Below are 13674 nucleotides of genomic sequence, written 5' to 3'. Positions count from 1 at the left end.
ACTGAACCGGTGCGGCTTTTTTATGAGCCGAACTGAGAGGGGGGTTTCTTTACTGAAGGGTATATGAGTAGATTCAGACTTCAACAGAGAGCAGAGAATGATCTAAATGCTGTGGAGGAGCCTCCCGCGATCTCTCGTATCGGCATTGGAACTCTGCCCTAAAACCTGAGATCTGCCACCTCAGGCGTCGCCTCGACGCCTGCCGCGGCGCCTTTGTCGCTCTTCTCTTTCTCCACCCTCTCCGTGATCTTTTCTCGTGCAGATCGCCGCCCCGGCACCGCGCTTGCTGGACCTCCCTGCCGTCGGCCTTTCTCTGCCATCACTTCCCTAACTAGCTGCTGCGCCCAAACCACTTGTCGCTCTTCCATCGTTTACACAGTCGCTCTCAACCCCCGGTGGCGTTTTTGGTAAGAGGTCAGGTAGAACAGTAAAAAGTTTCACGATTAGTAAATAAAATTTGTTGAATTTTAATATTAAAATAATCCTTTAATTTCAAGATGGTGATGCATGGATTATAGTGTAATTTTAATTAGTTTAAGCTTGGATGATTATTAGTAAAAACTAATTGATGGGACTTATGAAATCTATGCTATTATATCTTAAATCGAATTATTTTAAGGTTGATTTAATTGTTAAAATCCTAATTACGGATTAGAATAATAGTTCTATTTATTTGGTTAGGCGTATCTCTATTTCATGGAATTATGTGTGAATTTTCATGTTATATTTACTTTTAAATTTGGGATTATGAATTTATTAAACCTTTTAATTCATTGAAAACAGTCTTTAAATTAAATTATTTAGAAGTCTGTTTTGATTAATCTTGTATTTCTGAAAGTTTTGCATTGTCTAAATGCTTATTCTAATAATTGGTTTATATTCTTGCAAAATTTTAAAGTTATTTTGAGAGAAGAAAACTAAAATATAATTTAATAAGGCTGATCGGTCGGATCGGGTCAACCCAGCCCAAGTCAGGCTCGGTCCAGGTTGGACTTGAGCGCTGAGTCAGTGGCTCAACAGCTTGTGAGCCACAACTTGTGCAGCCAGCGGGTCGGCCTAGGCTAGACCCATGTGACTTGACCCAGGCTTACAATTCAGTATGGCACGACCCAGCTTGGGATCCAACGCAGCCTGCCATATTGGCTTGGCGTGGGCCAGCATGGCCCAACGTTTGAGGCCCATGCATGGCCCGACGCTTGAGGCCCATGCATGGCCCGATGCCAAGGCCCAGCCCGCCACCTCTTCTGTTTCAACGTGCTCCCCTCCCGGTAATCCTAGCAACATCCATTGGTGTGATCCCAAAGAAAGAAAGAAAAGCAGCATCCATTATAGTAAGCCAACTTTGGTTGAATCATGCTGTATTGTTTTGCCTTGGTTCAAAGAATTTATTTAGAGAAATTGAGAATTGTATATAAATACTCACCTAAGGTCTGTTGATTTCAAGAAATAAATCATTTACTGTTGCACTGTAGATATGGAGCAACTGATGCATCGAGTTGAAGAATGGGTTCATCAGCAACCCATTGAGCAAATCTATGTTGCTTTTGCTGTTCTAATCTTCACAATTTCTTTCTTTGGGTTGTGTAAGTCCACTCTACCTTGCTTTTATCTTTTTCATGTTCTTGTGCATATCTGGGTGCGTAAATACATTCTACCCTGCTTTTATGATTTTCATGTTCTTTATTAATGTTCTGCATGCTTAGAAGTAGCAACAAGAGGGGCTAGGTCTATCTAGTGCAAGTTGTGCTTCTTAACAGATTCTGCAAACAGTTTTCTAGAAAAAAAATGTCTATGATTCTTCATAGGAGGGTAATGGTGAAGAAACATTGATGGCATATCTAAACATGTACATTATTTTTCAGCATATTATTGCAAGTGTAGGTGATGTGCTTGAAGAGCTAAAAAGTTTGTTAATGTATTTTTTTTTAATCCCAGTTCGTGTCCTGAGACGCTCAAAGTCCAATACCATACTGCTTGCTGGCTTAAGTGGTAGTGGAAAAACTGTTCTTTTTTATCAGGTATATTTTTAAATTTGTTTGTCCATTGATCTGAAAATCTCGATTGTTTCATGTAAACATCTGTTCTTGTTAACTTGATATAACCATTAAAGTCTTTGTTCTCTAATTAACTAAAGTGTGGACATATCATTGTATAATGCAGGTCGGTTGGGTTTTTATTATTGGTACTTGATAGTGATTTCAATTTCAGCCTTCTGCAAAGAGATATAGTTCTGCAATTGGCACTTTTAATGGCATCTATAGTTTTGGACCTTTTGGTAATTTTGATGGTTTCAGCATTTCTGAATCAAGTGTAAGGAGTTTTGACCAATCATAACAATCTAATTTTTTAAGTAAAATAATTCATAAATGAATACATTTTAATGATACCGGATCAGTTCATTGGTTGGTTTTGTTAATTTCAGCTAGAACAGCATATCTGAATGTATAATCTCAGAGAAGGTTCTGGATCTGAATGCTTGATCCTTATCGGGATTGGGATTGGCCAAAACTAAATCTTAATGGTGCAAAATATCGTTTGAAATATATCTCACTTGCAATTGAAACATTTTTAGCAGTCAACTATAATTATTTTTATGGCAATGATCTTATAACTATGGACATCAAACAAGGGAAACGATGAAGCATGAACTTCAGAGGCAAAAAGAAAAAGAACAAAAATTTTAGGGTCACTGTGGTTCATAACATAAACTTATATTTGTTAAGTCGAGCATCACACTCCCCCAGGAAGCATAGTGGTTTATTGTAGTCTTTGACATTCATGGAGTCCAACAATACAACTAATTTATCGACAATAAATTAATCCCGTTTCTTTGACATTCATGGCTTATTTAAGGGTCATAACCATAGATGATGTTTATTGACAAAGTTTAGGATTTATGTGTTCAAACACAAAAAAATCTTTTGTCAATATTTCATTTATTCATGTTGAAATTACAACTACTTTGAGAAGTTTGTTAAACAAGTTTCTGTCTGTATAAAGCAAGTATAACAAGATTGAGTTAAAAGCAAGTAGACCTAACTATTAACCATATTGCATCCAGGAGCAAGTATTAAGTGATGCATATTAGCTAAGTTGACTTTTCCGTTCACATTTTTATGGGCATAGGCCCATGATAATTGTATTATGCCAAACTTGGGACATGTTTGGACAAAGTAAACAGAGCTTTTGCCTAATTGATAAGTGGGGGGCTGGGTCGTCGTATTCTTTTTTATGTTGAATGTTTCTTATAATTATTTACCTTACATAGTTCAGGCTTTCACAGCAACTAAAATGAAACACTATGTAAATATTCCTGTTGCAAGCAACTCAATATTGGTGACACCTTGTGGCTGTTCTGCATAAATCATAATAACAAGCTAATATAGTTACAATGATCAATATGCTGAATTTGCTGTTGCTTGTCAAAACTAAAAGGGGAAGTTTGAAGTTCCTTTGATTTCACCATTCAATATGATATTATGTAACTAATGCAGAAAAGAACCAGATATGTTCTATTCATTGTTCAGCTTTCTGATACTACTGTATGTCGTTGTTACTATACTAGCTTCGTGATGGCTCTCCACATCTAGGTACTGTCACATCGATGGAACCCAATGATGGTACTTTTGTGCTGCACTCTGAGCTTGAAAAGGTAACAGTTCAGGCACTTAGTACTGTTAGGTCAAAGCATGCCATAATGCTGTTATGATGATTCAAAGTTCATGTCGAAACCATCTTCCTTTTTGCATGTGCACAGAAGGGAAAACTAAAGCCGGTGCATTTGATTGATGTTCCTGGGCATTCCCGACTCAGACCAAAGCTTGATGAATTATTACCTCATTCAGCAGGAGTCATTTTTGTCGTGGATAGTTTGGACTTCTTACCGAACTGCCGAGCAGCTGCTGAGTAGGTCACTAACCTGCTTATTTCTGATGCAAATTATTGATTTGCTTATTTATTTTGAATTATATAGTTTCATGTATTATTAATAGATGATGATTGTTATAATCATTATGTTTTCTTCCTTGTATCTACTTGTTAACAGACCTTTATTTATGAATTACTATGATAATAATCTTTTGTATATTTGCACGATCTGCAAGGTACTTGTATGATATACTGACAAAGGCACTCATCGTGAAGCGAAGAATACCCATGTTGATACTGTGCAACAAGGCAGATAAGGTGACGGCACACTCCAAGGAATTTATCAGGAAACAATTGGAGAAGGAAATGTAAGACCTTGAATCTTCTCATTGTTCTGAAGTTGTCGTATGATATTGAAGTTTCATAAATAACATAGTACTTGACTGACATGTTGTTTGTGCAATAAATGTTGTTTTGGCATGACCTAATACTTACCACATGAAACATCCACAATATGTTCGAAAAGTTCCACATATTTGTGTTGTTTCCTCTTTCATTTTTCCATGCTTTCTTTCAATTGCCATGATAGAAGTTTTGTTTTGATTTTTCACCAAATTAGATGCATGATAAGTCATGATCAGGGCATCTCAATCTTGGATGAAAGGCAGTATTGTTTTGAATCTACATGTTATTGGTTCTCTATTTATCCTTCTTAGTTGTTGCAAGACCAGTCATTGTTTCTAGTACTGTATATCTCGTATCACTGCTTCTTTGTTAATGATATATTTTTTAGTGGTAATATTATGATTCCTCTAATTGCAGGTGACATTTTTGTTTCTTTTTAATATGAAGAAGAATGAGAACTGGGAAATAAATTTTTTAAATATATGTTTCGGATATTTAACCCCAATTTCTTTTGTATAGGACCAAATTGAGTCCTTTCCTATATTTGATCATGACTCCTCACCAGGCCTTCGGTTCAGCATTGTGAAGTTTTTTTCTAGACGCTTACGTTGATCCACAAGAGTTGTCGATTTTGTTCCATACTGTTGTTTTCTGTTTAATCAGAGGCCCTGATCTGATAGAATTTGATATCGTCAGCATCTTTTTTTGCATTCCATAACCGTATGTACTCTTTGGTGTCAGTGTAGAACATTATGGCACTTTTTCCTTTTTTGGCAGAGACAAACTTCGTGCATCAAGAAGTGCAATCTCGACCGCCGATATAGCCAACGACTTCACTCTCGGGATACCAGGAGAAGCATTCGCATTTTCTCAGTGCCGGAACAAGGTGACAGTGGCCGAGTCATCTGGGCTGACCGGAGAGGTCTCTCAGGCCGAGCAATTCATCAGGGAGCTAGTGAAGCCATAACCGTGGCTTCTCTTTTAAACTTGGTAATCGATTGTACGTGACATTCTCGTTGGCCTTTTTTCCATGAGATGCTGAGACCCTAACACACGAATGCTGCTTTCAACTCGAGATCAGGATTTGTAGACAATTTTGTTGACATCAGAAATCATATTTTAATGATGCAGAAAATTACTGTCATCCATAGCGCATTTGAATTTTCTCTGCAATCGTTGTGAATTAATTTTAGAGTATCTATCTTAAGCTCTGTGGTGTCTCTAATTTGTTGAAGTAGGACAGTGAGTTGGTTTCCTCGGAGGTCTCTGCTGCGGACTCGCTCAAATGACGTCTGTTGTTGGAGGATTCTTTAGAAATCATATATGATTTATCTCGTTGCGGGTGCTTCATGAAGTGGATGATACCAATGATTTTGACAAGTTGGTTCACGGGGCTAGCTATAGTTTTATGCTTCAGTAGATTACGTTTTTGGTGGAAGCTCGAAACATTGAGATGGGAGGGTTAAATAACAGTCTTTTTCACCCCTTATGTTAGTAGAGGATATTTAAAAAATTTATATTAAGATCTTTATAATCTTAAAAATAAAATAAATAATTTTCTTTTTTCTAATGATATCAGTTGTATTGATAAAAAAATATTAAAATTATTTTTTTATCCATCATATTATATTTTTCATCAATGTAATTAATAACGTTAAGACAAAAAAATTTATTTATTATATTTTAAAATTATAAAAATTTTAATATAATTTTTTTGTATATAAAGATCACGATAGTAATAGATAGAATCAATGAGAGATAATATATAATTAACCCAACCCACTGATAGAACTGATCTTGCAAAAGTTTACTTAGAGACTACTGAGCACATCCACCATCTGATAGTATCTATCTAAATTAAGTTTGGTAATATGCTGGATTATCTCGACATAAACCAACTAAACACACTAAAAAATTATAGCAACCATAGAGAAATTACACTAACAGAGTTAAGTCATGGGGCATAAACGATAAAAGAAACTATTGAAACAGAAGCATTTAAAATGTTCGGTTCCTTAGGATGTATCATTGTAAGATAGGCGACTACAATAACATTCCCCCCTCAAAAGCAACTCAACATGAGTGCGCGCAAAGAACATGAAGGCCCTTTCATGTTCACACAACAGTTTTGAAGACGGTCTTCAAAGGAGTAGCTGGTCCTGGCAGCCCAAAGAAGCAGAGTCTTAATCGATCTTGACGGAGGAGAAAAGATAGTGGACAAAATAGAATGACATCAGAAAGCCGATGGTGCCGGTGGATAACATGATTGCAGTAGCCATGATCAGTGAATAACCCAGGTAAAGGATGGCTGACACCGGCCCACTCAAGCTCCTTAGGTCAAACACCAAGTAGTTGATAGAGTAGAGGAACACATAGAGCGCAACAGAACCAGAGGCGAAGAAAGCCTTCCACCACCACCTCCAGTCCTCCACGCAGAGGTGCATATAAGTCAGGACGACAGATACTTCAGCACAGACGATCACCAGCAGCAGGAAGACGACGAGAAGGAATCCAAACACATAGTAGAACCTCCCAAGCCAAATGCTAGAAAGGATGAAGAAGAGTTCGATGAAGAGGGTCCCAAAGGGTAGGGTCCCTGCGCCAAGGACAAGAAACCATGACGGATATTTCCGAGCAGGAATTTCTCTTGGGATTTGGTTGGTCCTGACGGGAAACCGTATTTCCTCTGCTCGGGTGCCTATGAATCCGCCTATCAGAGTCAGCGGCACTGAGATGCAGAACCACAAGGAAAGCAGAGTGAAGAAGAGCGAGATAGGGATAGCTCCGGTGCTCTTGCTTCCCCATAGTATGAAGTTTAATATTGTGAGAACGATAAAGACGATCCCCGGGAAGAAACAAGCAGTCGACCAGCAGACTGACCTCCAGCCGTCAGACCCCCCTTTTATGGTCCTCCATAAAATAACACCAACATATCCAGCCACGATTCCAAGGAAAAGATAGAGAATTATCATCCCCGTCAATAGCATGCCTCGGGAAGCAGGAGACATGAATCCAAGAGCAGCAAAGACAATTGTCACAACTGCCATGCCCGTAATCTGTATGCCATCTCCAACCATGACGCAAAGCAGCTTTGAGCAGGTTGGCTCTCTGAACACATCACCCACGACGAGTTTCCAGCCAGATAGCTCTTCATTCATCTGGGCTTGTGATTCCTTGTCCAGCTCTTCGTATCTCGTTAAGTCCCTCCGAACTGTTCTCAAGAAAATAACAAAGACAATTCCAGCCAAAAAGAAGATAACCATCAATGAGTTCATGATCGAGAACCAATGAACTCTTGCACCCCCCATTGTCAGATAGGCATCCCACCGGGACGGCCATCTAATGTCACTTTTAACAAAGACAACCTCATAGGTAAAAGAGATCTTCTCTTGCTCCCGAATCGTTTGGGACTTCTCGAGCTCCAATGGGCAGTTCACAGAATCAACTTTATCATAAATGTTAAGTTTCAGCATCGCCTCTGGATCACGCTTCACACTGCAGGGAATCACTTCAAACCCAACAATCTCATATCCGGAGTTCTTAGCATCTGTCTCCGCGATCATTCCCATCCCTTCTTCCCCTGTAGTCATGATTTGCATGCCACGGCCTTCATATTCGTGAACCAACACCTTAAACTTCAAGTGATTGATGATGTATGCTTCAGAGCTTCCAGATGGGATATAGCCAACTGGAAACCCAGTCCACTGAATGACGACTCCATTCGGCTCGGTGAATCTCCTCACAGGAAGATTGTCCAGAATCATGTTCACCTGATAGAGATCATGGGTCCTCTGCTTCAAGAGCTTAACCTCATGCTCGTTCAACGGTTTTGTGGTGCACAGGTAGAGGGACTCGTTCACATTGACACGGAAGCGATATGGAGAGTTATCGATCTGGTCGCCCATGAGAAGCTCCCCCAGATTCTCCGCGCTCTTCTTGATCCCACTCTGTGGCTGGCAATACGGCAGGGTGTAGTAGCCAAACGGGAGCTCGGTCTCGATTGAGGTGAGCGAATTTACTTTGACCCATATGTTCTCGCCTTCCGAGTAGGTGTGCATATAGCTACCAGGGAGATAAAACGCATTCCCCGAACCACACAACAAAAGCACGATCGAGAAAGTCAAGAAACACAAAGAGGAAGACCTTTCTGGGTTCGAAGTTGGCCCCATCGCGCTGTGGTCACCCTCCCCTCCTCTTTATCCTTACGGCGTATCAGATCTAAGGTCTCAACCCCAACCACCTTCGGAATTCACAATATCATTCAAGAAACCTGCGGCAACCAGAAGCAGCCTTAGATCAACCGAAGAATTCGATTCCGTTTATTCTTCGGCAGCCGAAGCTACGGATCTGAGTGGAAGCGAGCAACCAAATCTATCGCGAAGATTAAAACCACTCAAAATGCCTCCCAGTCAACCAGATCCGGAGCGGAACAAGCACTCCACATCAAGCGAACTAAAAAAAAATCGAAGCAGCAACGAACACAAGCTTATCTTCCCAAACAAAAAACAACAGATCCGGATCTCGAATGCAGATCTAACGCAGATAAAACGCCAGAATCCAATCTTTCAACAGGAGAAATGCCCTGAAACCGCGTGACGCAAAGCCAATCGCACAGATCTGGGAGTAGACAGGGGAGATTACCTCATCATGGAAGCTTAGGGAAGCGGCACGACTTGCGAAGGAAGGGAGAGCCTCTTCGATGCCTCTCTCTCGCCGCTGAGATCGTGGAGCGCAAAGGGGGTCGAATCGAAGCAGAAGGGGTTGGCCATAAATAAAGCCGGGATGAGACAAGTAACAGCGTGCGTAGAAGCACCACCGCCTATGTTCATCTTTTATGGGCTTGGGGTCAGCCCGGCCCATTTACTCCCCTTCAAATGTCGATTGGTTAATTCGGATCCGGAAAGGTCGCGGGTAGCGCACCCGTTGACAATAACGGGTTACAATTCGGTCGACCCCCTACCCGTTTGTCTGTATCGTCAAAATGAAAACAGGAGGAGCAATTTCCAACGCATGCGCCGCTTGACTTCTTGCCTTCTTCTGTTCACCCTGACTTGTCTCAGCATGCGAGCATGATGAGGCCCATGGCGTTGACTCTTTCCTCGCATGCTGAGGCCCATGACGTTGACTTTTTTCGTTTTAGGTAATGATTTCTCAGCTTTTGATTTATTATTTACTTGTGTTTTCTTCTCTTTATCTGTTTATTTACATGCTTTTGATGATGATGCCTTGGCCCCATGGAATTCTGACTACCATTTCAGGTCTTCTCCACTTTGAATCGGTAAACAGTACTTTCATCGCAGGCCGGCCTTTCCTCTATGCTCTTTCCAAGATCTTCCTATGAGCTCTTCAACCACTGTGCCACGCAGGTTGAACAGCATATATTTTTCCCTTGACAGTGGCAGCGATTGTTTATGGGGGAGGCAACTTTCCTGACCCTGTCAAAGGGGATGCTACATTGGCCAAGACAAATATTTAAAGCTGTCACTGCTATCAGAGGACATTGCCTCCTCTTCATGACATCAACAGTGGTGGTTGCTCTGCTCGATGCCATCTCTGAGGGGATCACATGAAGGAGTGGGATTGGCATCGGAGACCTTAAGCTTTTTGTTGGCATCCGCTGGTGTCTCACCGTGTTGGAGTCCTGAGCATGTCAAACCTCTGACCTGTATAAATGGTCAAAGTTTGATCGGAGAGACCTGTGACCATCTTCAAACATGGTGCCCACTCTGAGGAAAATAGCAAGTTCACATGCTCTATAGCCCTCTTTCTCTAACATGCTTCCTTAAGATACTTGTAACTTTGTTTATGATGTACGGCATATCATATAAGTTAAGAAACCTTTTTCCATGTTCTTCACTTATATATTCCCAAAAGCTAACAAATATCATATTCTTATGGCTACAATTCCTACGTTGTTTTCACATATTTTAATAAAATATTCTAAAACAAAGGAAGCTTCAAAATTAATGAATATGTGATATTATCAAAAGTTAATAAATGTATTTTTTTTATTAAAAATAACAAGTAGACATGATAGCCTTAATGAGACTAAGACAAAGAAATTTATTTAATAACTTAACTATATTGAGTAAACAGATGTTTATTTTTTATTGCAAACGTTTATATATCAAAGAGAAATATTTTTAGCAATATATAATAATAAAGAAAGGTGAATTCTTGAAAAAATATATAGTTTTTATAAATTCTTACATAGCAATCCAACTTTTAAAAATTCTCACTGAATTTTTTTTTCATAAATAATAATTTTATCCTTAGTTAATTTTATCGTTGGTCACCTCTATGCATCGGTCACGACAGTCCTAGCCACTCTCTTTATTGGTCAGCTCCATCATTATTGTCACCTGCAAACCTCCCTCACTATGGATCATAACCAAGAAAGGAGGAAATAGGACTCGTGCACCCTTATCGTTAACTGTACGTGAGAAAGAATGATGAATAAGCCTATGCACAAGGAGGTGGATAAAAGCATCGTGCATGATAATTTGAAGAGCAAAGTTATGATCAATCGATAGAGGGGAGGAGAGGTAGAGCAGCTAAACAAGGTAAAAATAGTGGCTGACCTAATAAAAATAGAAATAAAATAATTTTAAAAGAATAAGAGGATGATGCTCTGAAATTTTTTTAGCACTAAATATTTCTTTTTCTGAAAATTCGTCCAACAGATGCCTTTAGAATTCACATGCACCAAACCAACCAAGATTCCTCTCACTTTCGGGCCCCACGAGAGAACCACATGCTGCGGTATAGCTTTTAAGAGATCGCCTGAGACACAAAGTATTATCCTTGCGTTTGTACGTTCATCAAGTTGATGTACAGGAGAGTAAAGTTTAATGCAACGCTAGCCCACAGAAGGAGACATGTCTCTTGCTTTCATGGCACACAATCCACCCTTCTGCTCTGCCTTTTGTCTCTTCTCGATGCCCTTCTCCATCACTCTCCCCCCCTCCCTCCCACTTTTTCCCAACATCTTTCAGATTGCAAGCCGGGATTCAGAACACAGGCACCTTTACATGGAGTTCTGGAGCGAGCTCTCATGAGTTCCCGTGGTCGACCTTTAATGTCACCTGTTGATCACCAGCAGATCCTAAGTCGGTGCTAAGGAATGTGTTCTACACATTCTGAATCCTGCACATCTCTCACGCATGAAATGCTGCGTGCTGCATCTGCATCAACAGACAGTCCATATTTTGTCATGCAGATCTTTTCTAGCTAGATGCAACAATAATGAAACTAGCTGGTAAATAGAAACATTATTGTGTTGTTCTTTTCTTTTTGTTTGGTCTGGGGCTCAGAGAGAGAGAGAGAGAGAGAGAGCAGGCAAAGTTCATCCCTGACAGGTCAAAGATCTGAAGCTTAGTCAAATAAATCTGTGAAAACTGCAACTTGTCCAGTAGATTATATAATACAATGACATCATTCTTCACTACTACTGCCTACATTTTCCATCTTGTTTGTTGATGGATCCTTTCCACCTTGTAAAATTAGCATCAACTTGTTCTTATTATTATAAGAGAAATATTGGGTGCGTCAAATGAGCAAACTCTGCTACCAGCACACAAAATAGACCATTAGATTATGGCTTAATTATCAAATTCTAGCAGACATTTGTCTTGGTATTATACACAAAACTATGACACCTTCACAGGATGCTTTCTCTTTCTATCACATCATAACACGTACTGATGTGCAGCTATAAAAAATGGCAGGATTCTGACATTTAAATTTAGCCTGTAGAAGTTAGCAAAGAGGAGAGATATAATAATATGCTTTAGCTTGCGTTTATTATAATTGGTTTTAGTGATGCAGTCAACAGATCTCTTTCTTTGTACCGTTCGTTCGTCTCTCTCTCTCTCTTCTGCAACGTTATTCTTCCACAAATTTTTGTTCGTTTCCTTGCCGTCGAAACGACGTAGCCGTCGGAATGTCTCCGGCGGAATGCCCTGAGGAGAAAGCACGGCATAAAAGAGTGAGAGATCGATCAAGATGCGACCGTGGACAGCGACCTGACGGCGTCGAGGGGAGAGACAGCGACTTCTCAGCCGCCTCGTTGCCACCTTTGATTCGATTCACCATTGTTGTTACCGAGACACGCTCCTTCCCTTCCCCTTTTACTGCCTCGTCCATTTCCTTTCTAAACTCAGGATGAAACCAATCATTTTGCAGAAGATTTCACCGCACTGTCGGTGTTCCTTCGCCCAGCCTCCTTGGCATCTTCCTCAACCTATTAAATGCATTGCAGATGCTGAGTTGTCTACTGAACATTTCCTAGTTCACAGTACAATACGAATCTTATCGACTCAGGACCATGAAACACCAAAAATGGATTGCCTCCTCTCTGTCATTTGCCAACGAATCAGCAGATTCCTGCAATCCTAATAATAACCCAAATCATATGATAGAATTGCTCCACAGTTCTACAACTTGGTCAGCTGGACAAGCAACTCCCTCCATGATGCCAAAAGATGGCTTTCATCACTACCATGTTGCTGAGTACATGACCACAAAGATGCCAGCCATCAAGTTTGTGATCATCATAAAAGTCATTAATTCCTAATCTATTTTTTATAATAATTATTATATTAAAGGTATCTAATTTATCCTTAAAAAAATTATTGTCTTTATAAGAATCTCATTGGTGTCAGCCGCGAAAATGATGGTTAGAAAAATAATGTTGGTAGATGAATAAGAACATGAAGAGGAGTTACTTGTTAAAAGGAAGTCTGATATGACTAGCAACATGCAGTGGTTGGATAGTCTATTTTAACATGTTGAGATTTCTTTTCGTAACTCTAACTTTGTGATTTGATTAGTAAACCACTTACCATCGAAAAAAGTATATGAGCATCTTCTTAATATCTTACTATCTCGACAGGAACATGCTGCATGGGTGCCTCTTCCAAGTTATCGAGATTCGCAAGCTAAAGGACCTTTGCCTTTGTGCCAGTTGCGTCGCTTTAAGCATTACTCTCGGAGAAAGTTATGTCTAGTTGCTTGTTGTTGACTTCTTGCCCCGAATGAACTACTGTTTCATGAGGAGTACTCTGAGCTCATGTGCAAAGTGCGAGGAGGAAACTTGAAGAGAGTTTATCTTGGTTTACGAGGCTCACCAATCTCCTTTGTGCAACCAAGGCAGGCTGGAAGTTGCTTGGCAGCCGAGGGAAGATAGGAATTTCTTTGCAATGTTGCATTCCTTTTAGGAACTTTTGTGACTCACTGCACATGAGCAAGAAATCAGACAAAGAGCACCAGTGTTCTTTTGCATGTCATGTGGGTATCTTTTGCCAAACTCTGAAGAATATTTTGCTCCGAGTCTGCTTTTTCTCAGTCGAGCTTTGACAGAAGAAGCATGTGAAGAGAATTTTTGCGTTGTCTCGGTCAAGT

General features: G+C 40.0%; 2 protein-coding genes across 6 annotated transcripts; one reads left to right on the top strand and one right to left on the bottom strand.

Annotated features, from left to right (window-relative positions):
* Positions 1 to 56: 56 nt before the first annotated feature.
* LOC103976964 (uncharacterized) lies at positions 57 to 5416 on the top strand. Of its 5 annotated transcripts, none has more exons than XM_065098256.1 (8): positions 57 to 407; positions 938 to 1331; positions 1473 to 1583; positions 1936 to 2018; positions 3566 to 3652; positions 3758 to 3906; positions 4104 to 4235; positions 5050 to 5416. In XM_065098256.1, the coding sequence occupies exons 2-8, from the start codon at positions 1100 to 1102 to the stop codon at positions 5237 to 5239; spliced, it is 984 nt and encodes a 327-aa protein (XP_064954328.1). In that variant the 5' UTR covers positions 57 to 407; positions 938 to 1099; the 3' UTR covers positions 5240 to 5416. The 5 variants fall into 5 exon arrangements, with proteins under 5 accessions (XP_064954328.1, XP_064954329.1, XP_009390608.2 ...); XM_065098257.1 differs by having other exon boundaries at positions 57 to 414; XM_009392333.3 differs by lacking the exon at positions 938 to 1331.
* An 820-nt stretch (positions 5417 to 6236) lies between these two features.
* Positions 6237 to 9059, bottom strand: LOC135606896 (transmembrane 9 superfamily member 12-like). Its single transcript, XM_065098246.1, has 2 exons — positions 8914 to 9059; positions 6237 to 8542 (listed from the first exon to the last, which is right to left on the bottom strand). The coding sequence occupies exon 2, from the start codon at positions 8439 to 8441 to the stop codon at positions 6456 to 6458; it is 1986 nt and encodes a 661-aa protein (XP_064954318.1). The 5' UTR covers positions 8442 to 8542; positions 8914 to 9059; the 3' UTR covers positions 6237 to 6455.
* Between the last annotated feature and the right edge of the window lie 4615 nt (positions 9060 to 13674).

Source organism: Musa acuminata, chromosome BXJ2-3 (assembly GCF_036884655.1).
Source record: "Musa acuminata AAA Group cultivar baxijiao chromosome BXJ2-3, Cavendish_Baxijiao_AAA, whole genome shotgun sequence".
Lineage (NCBI taxonomy): Eukaryota > Viridiplantae > Streptophyta > Magnoliopsida > Zingiberales > Musaceae > Musa > Musa acuminata.
The sequence above is the reverse complement of the archived record's forward strand: the minus strand, read 5'-3'. Positions and strand labels throughout refer to the sequence as shown.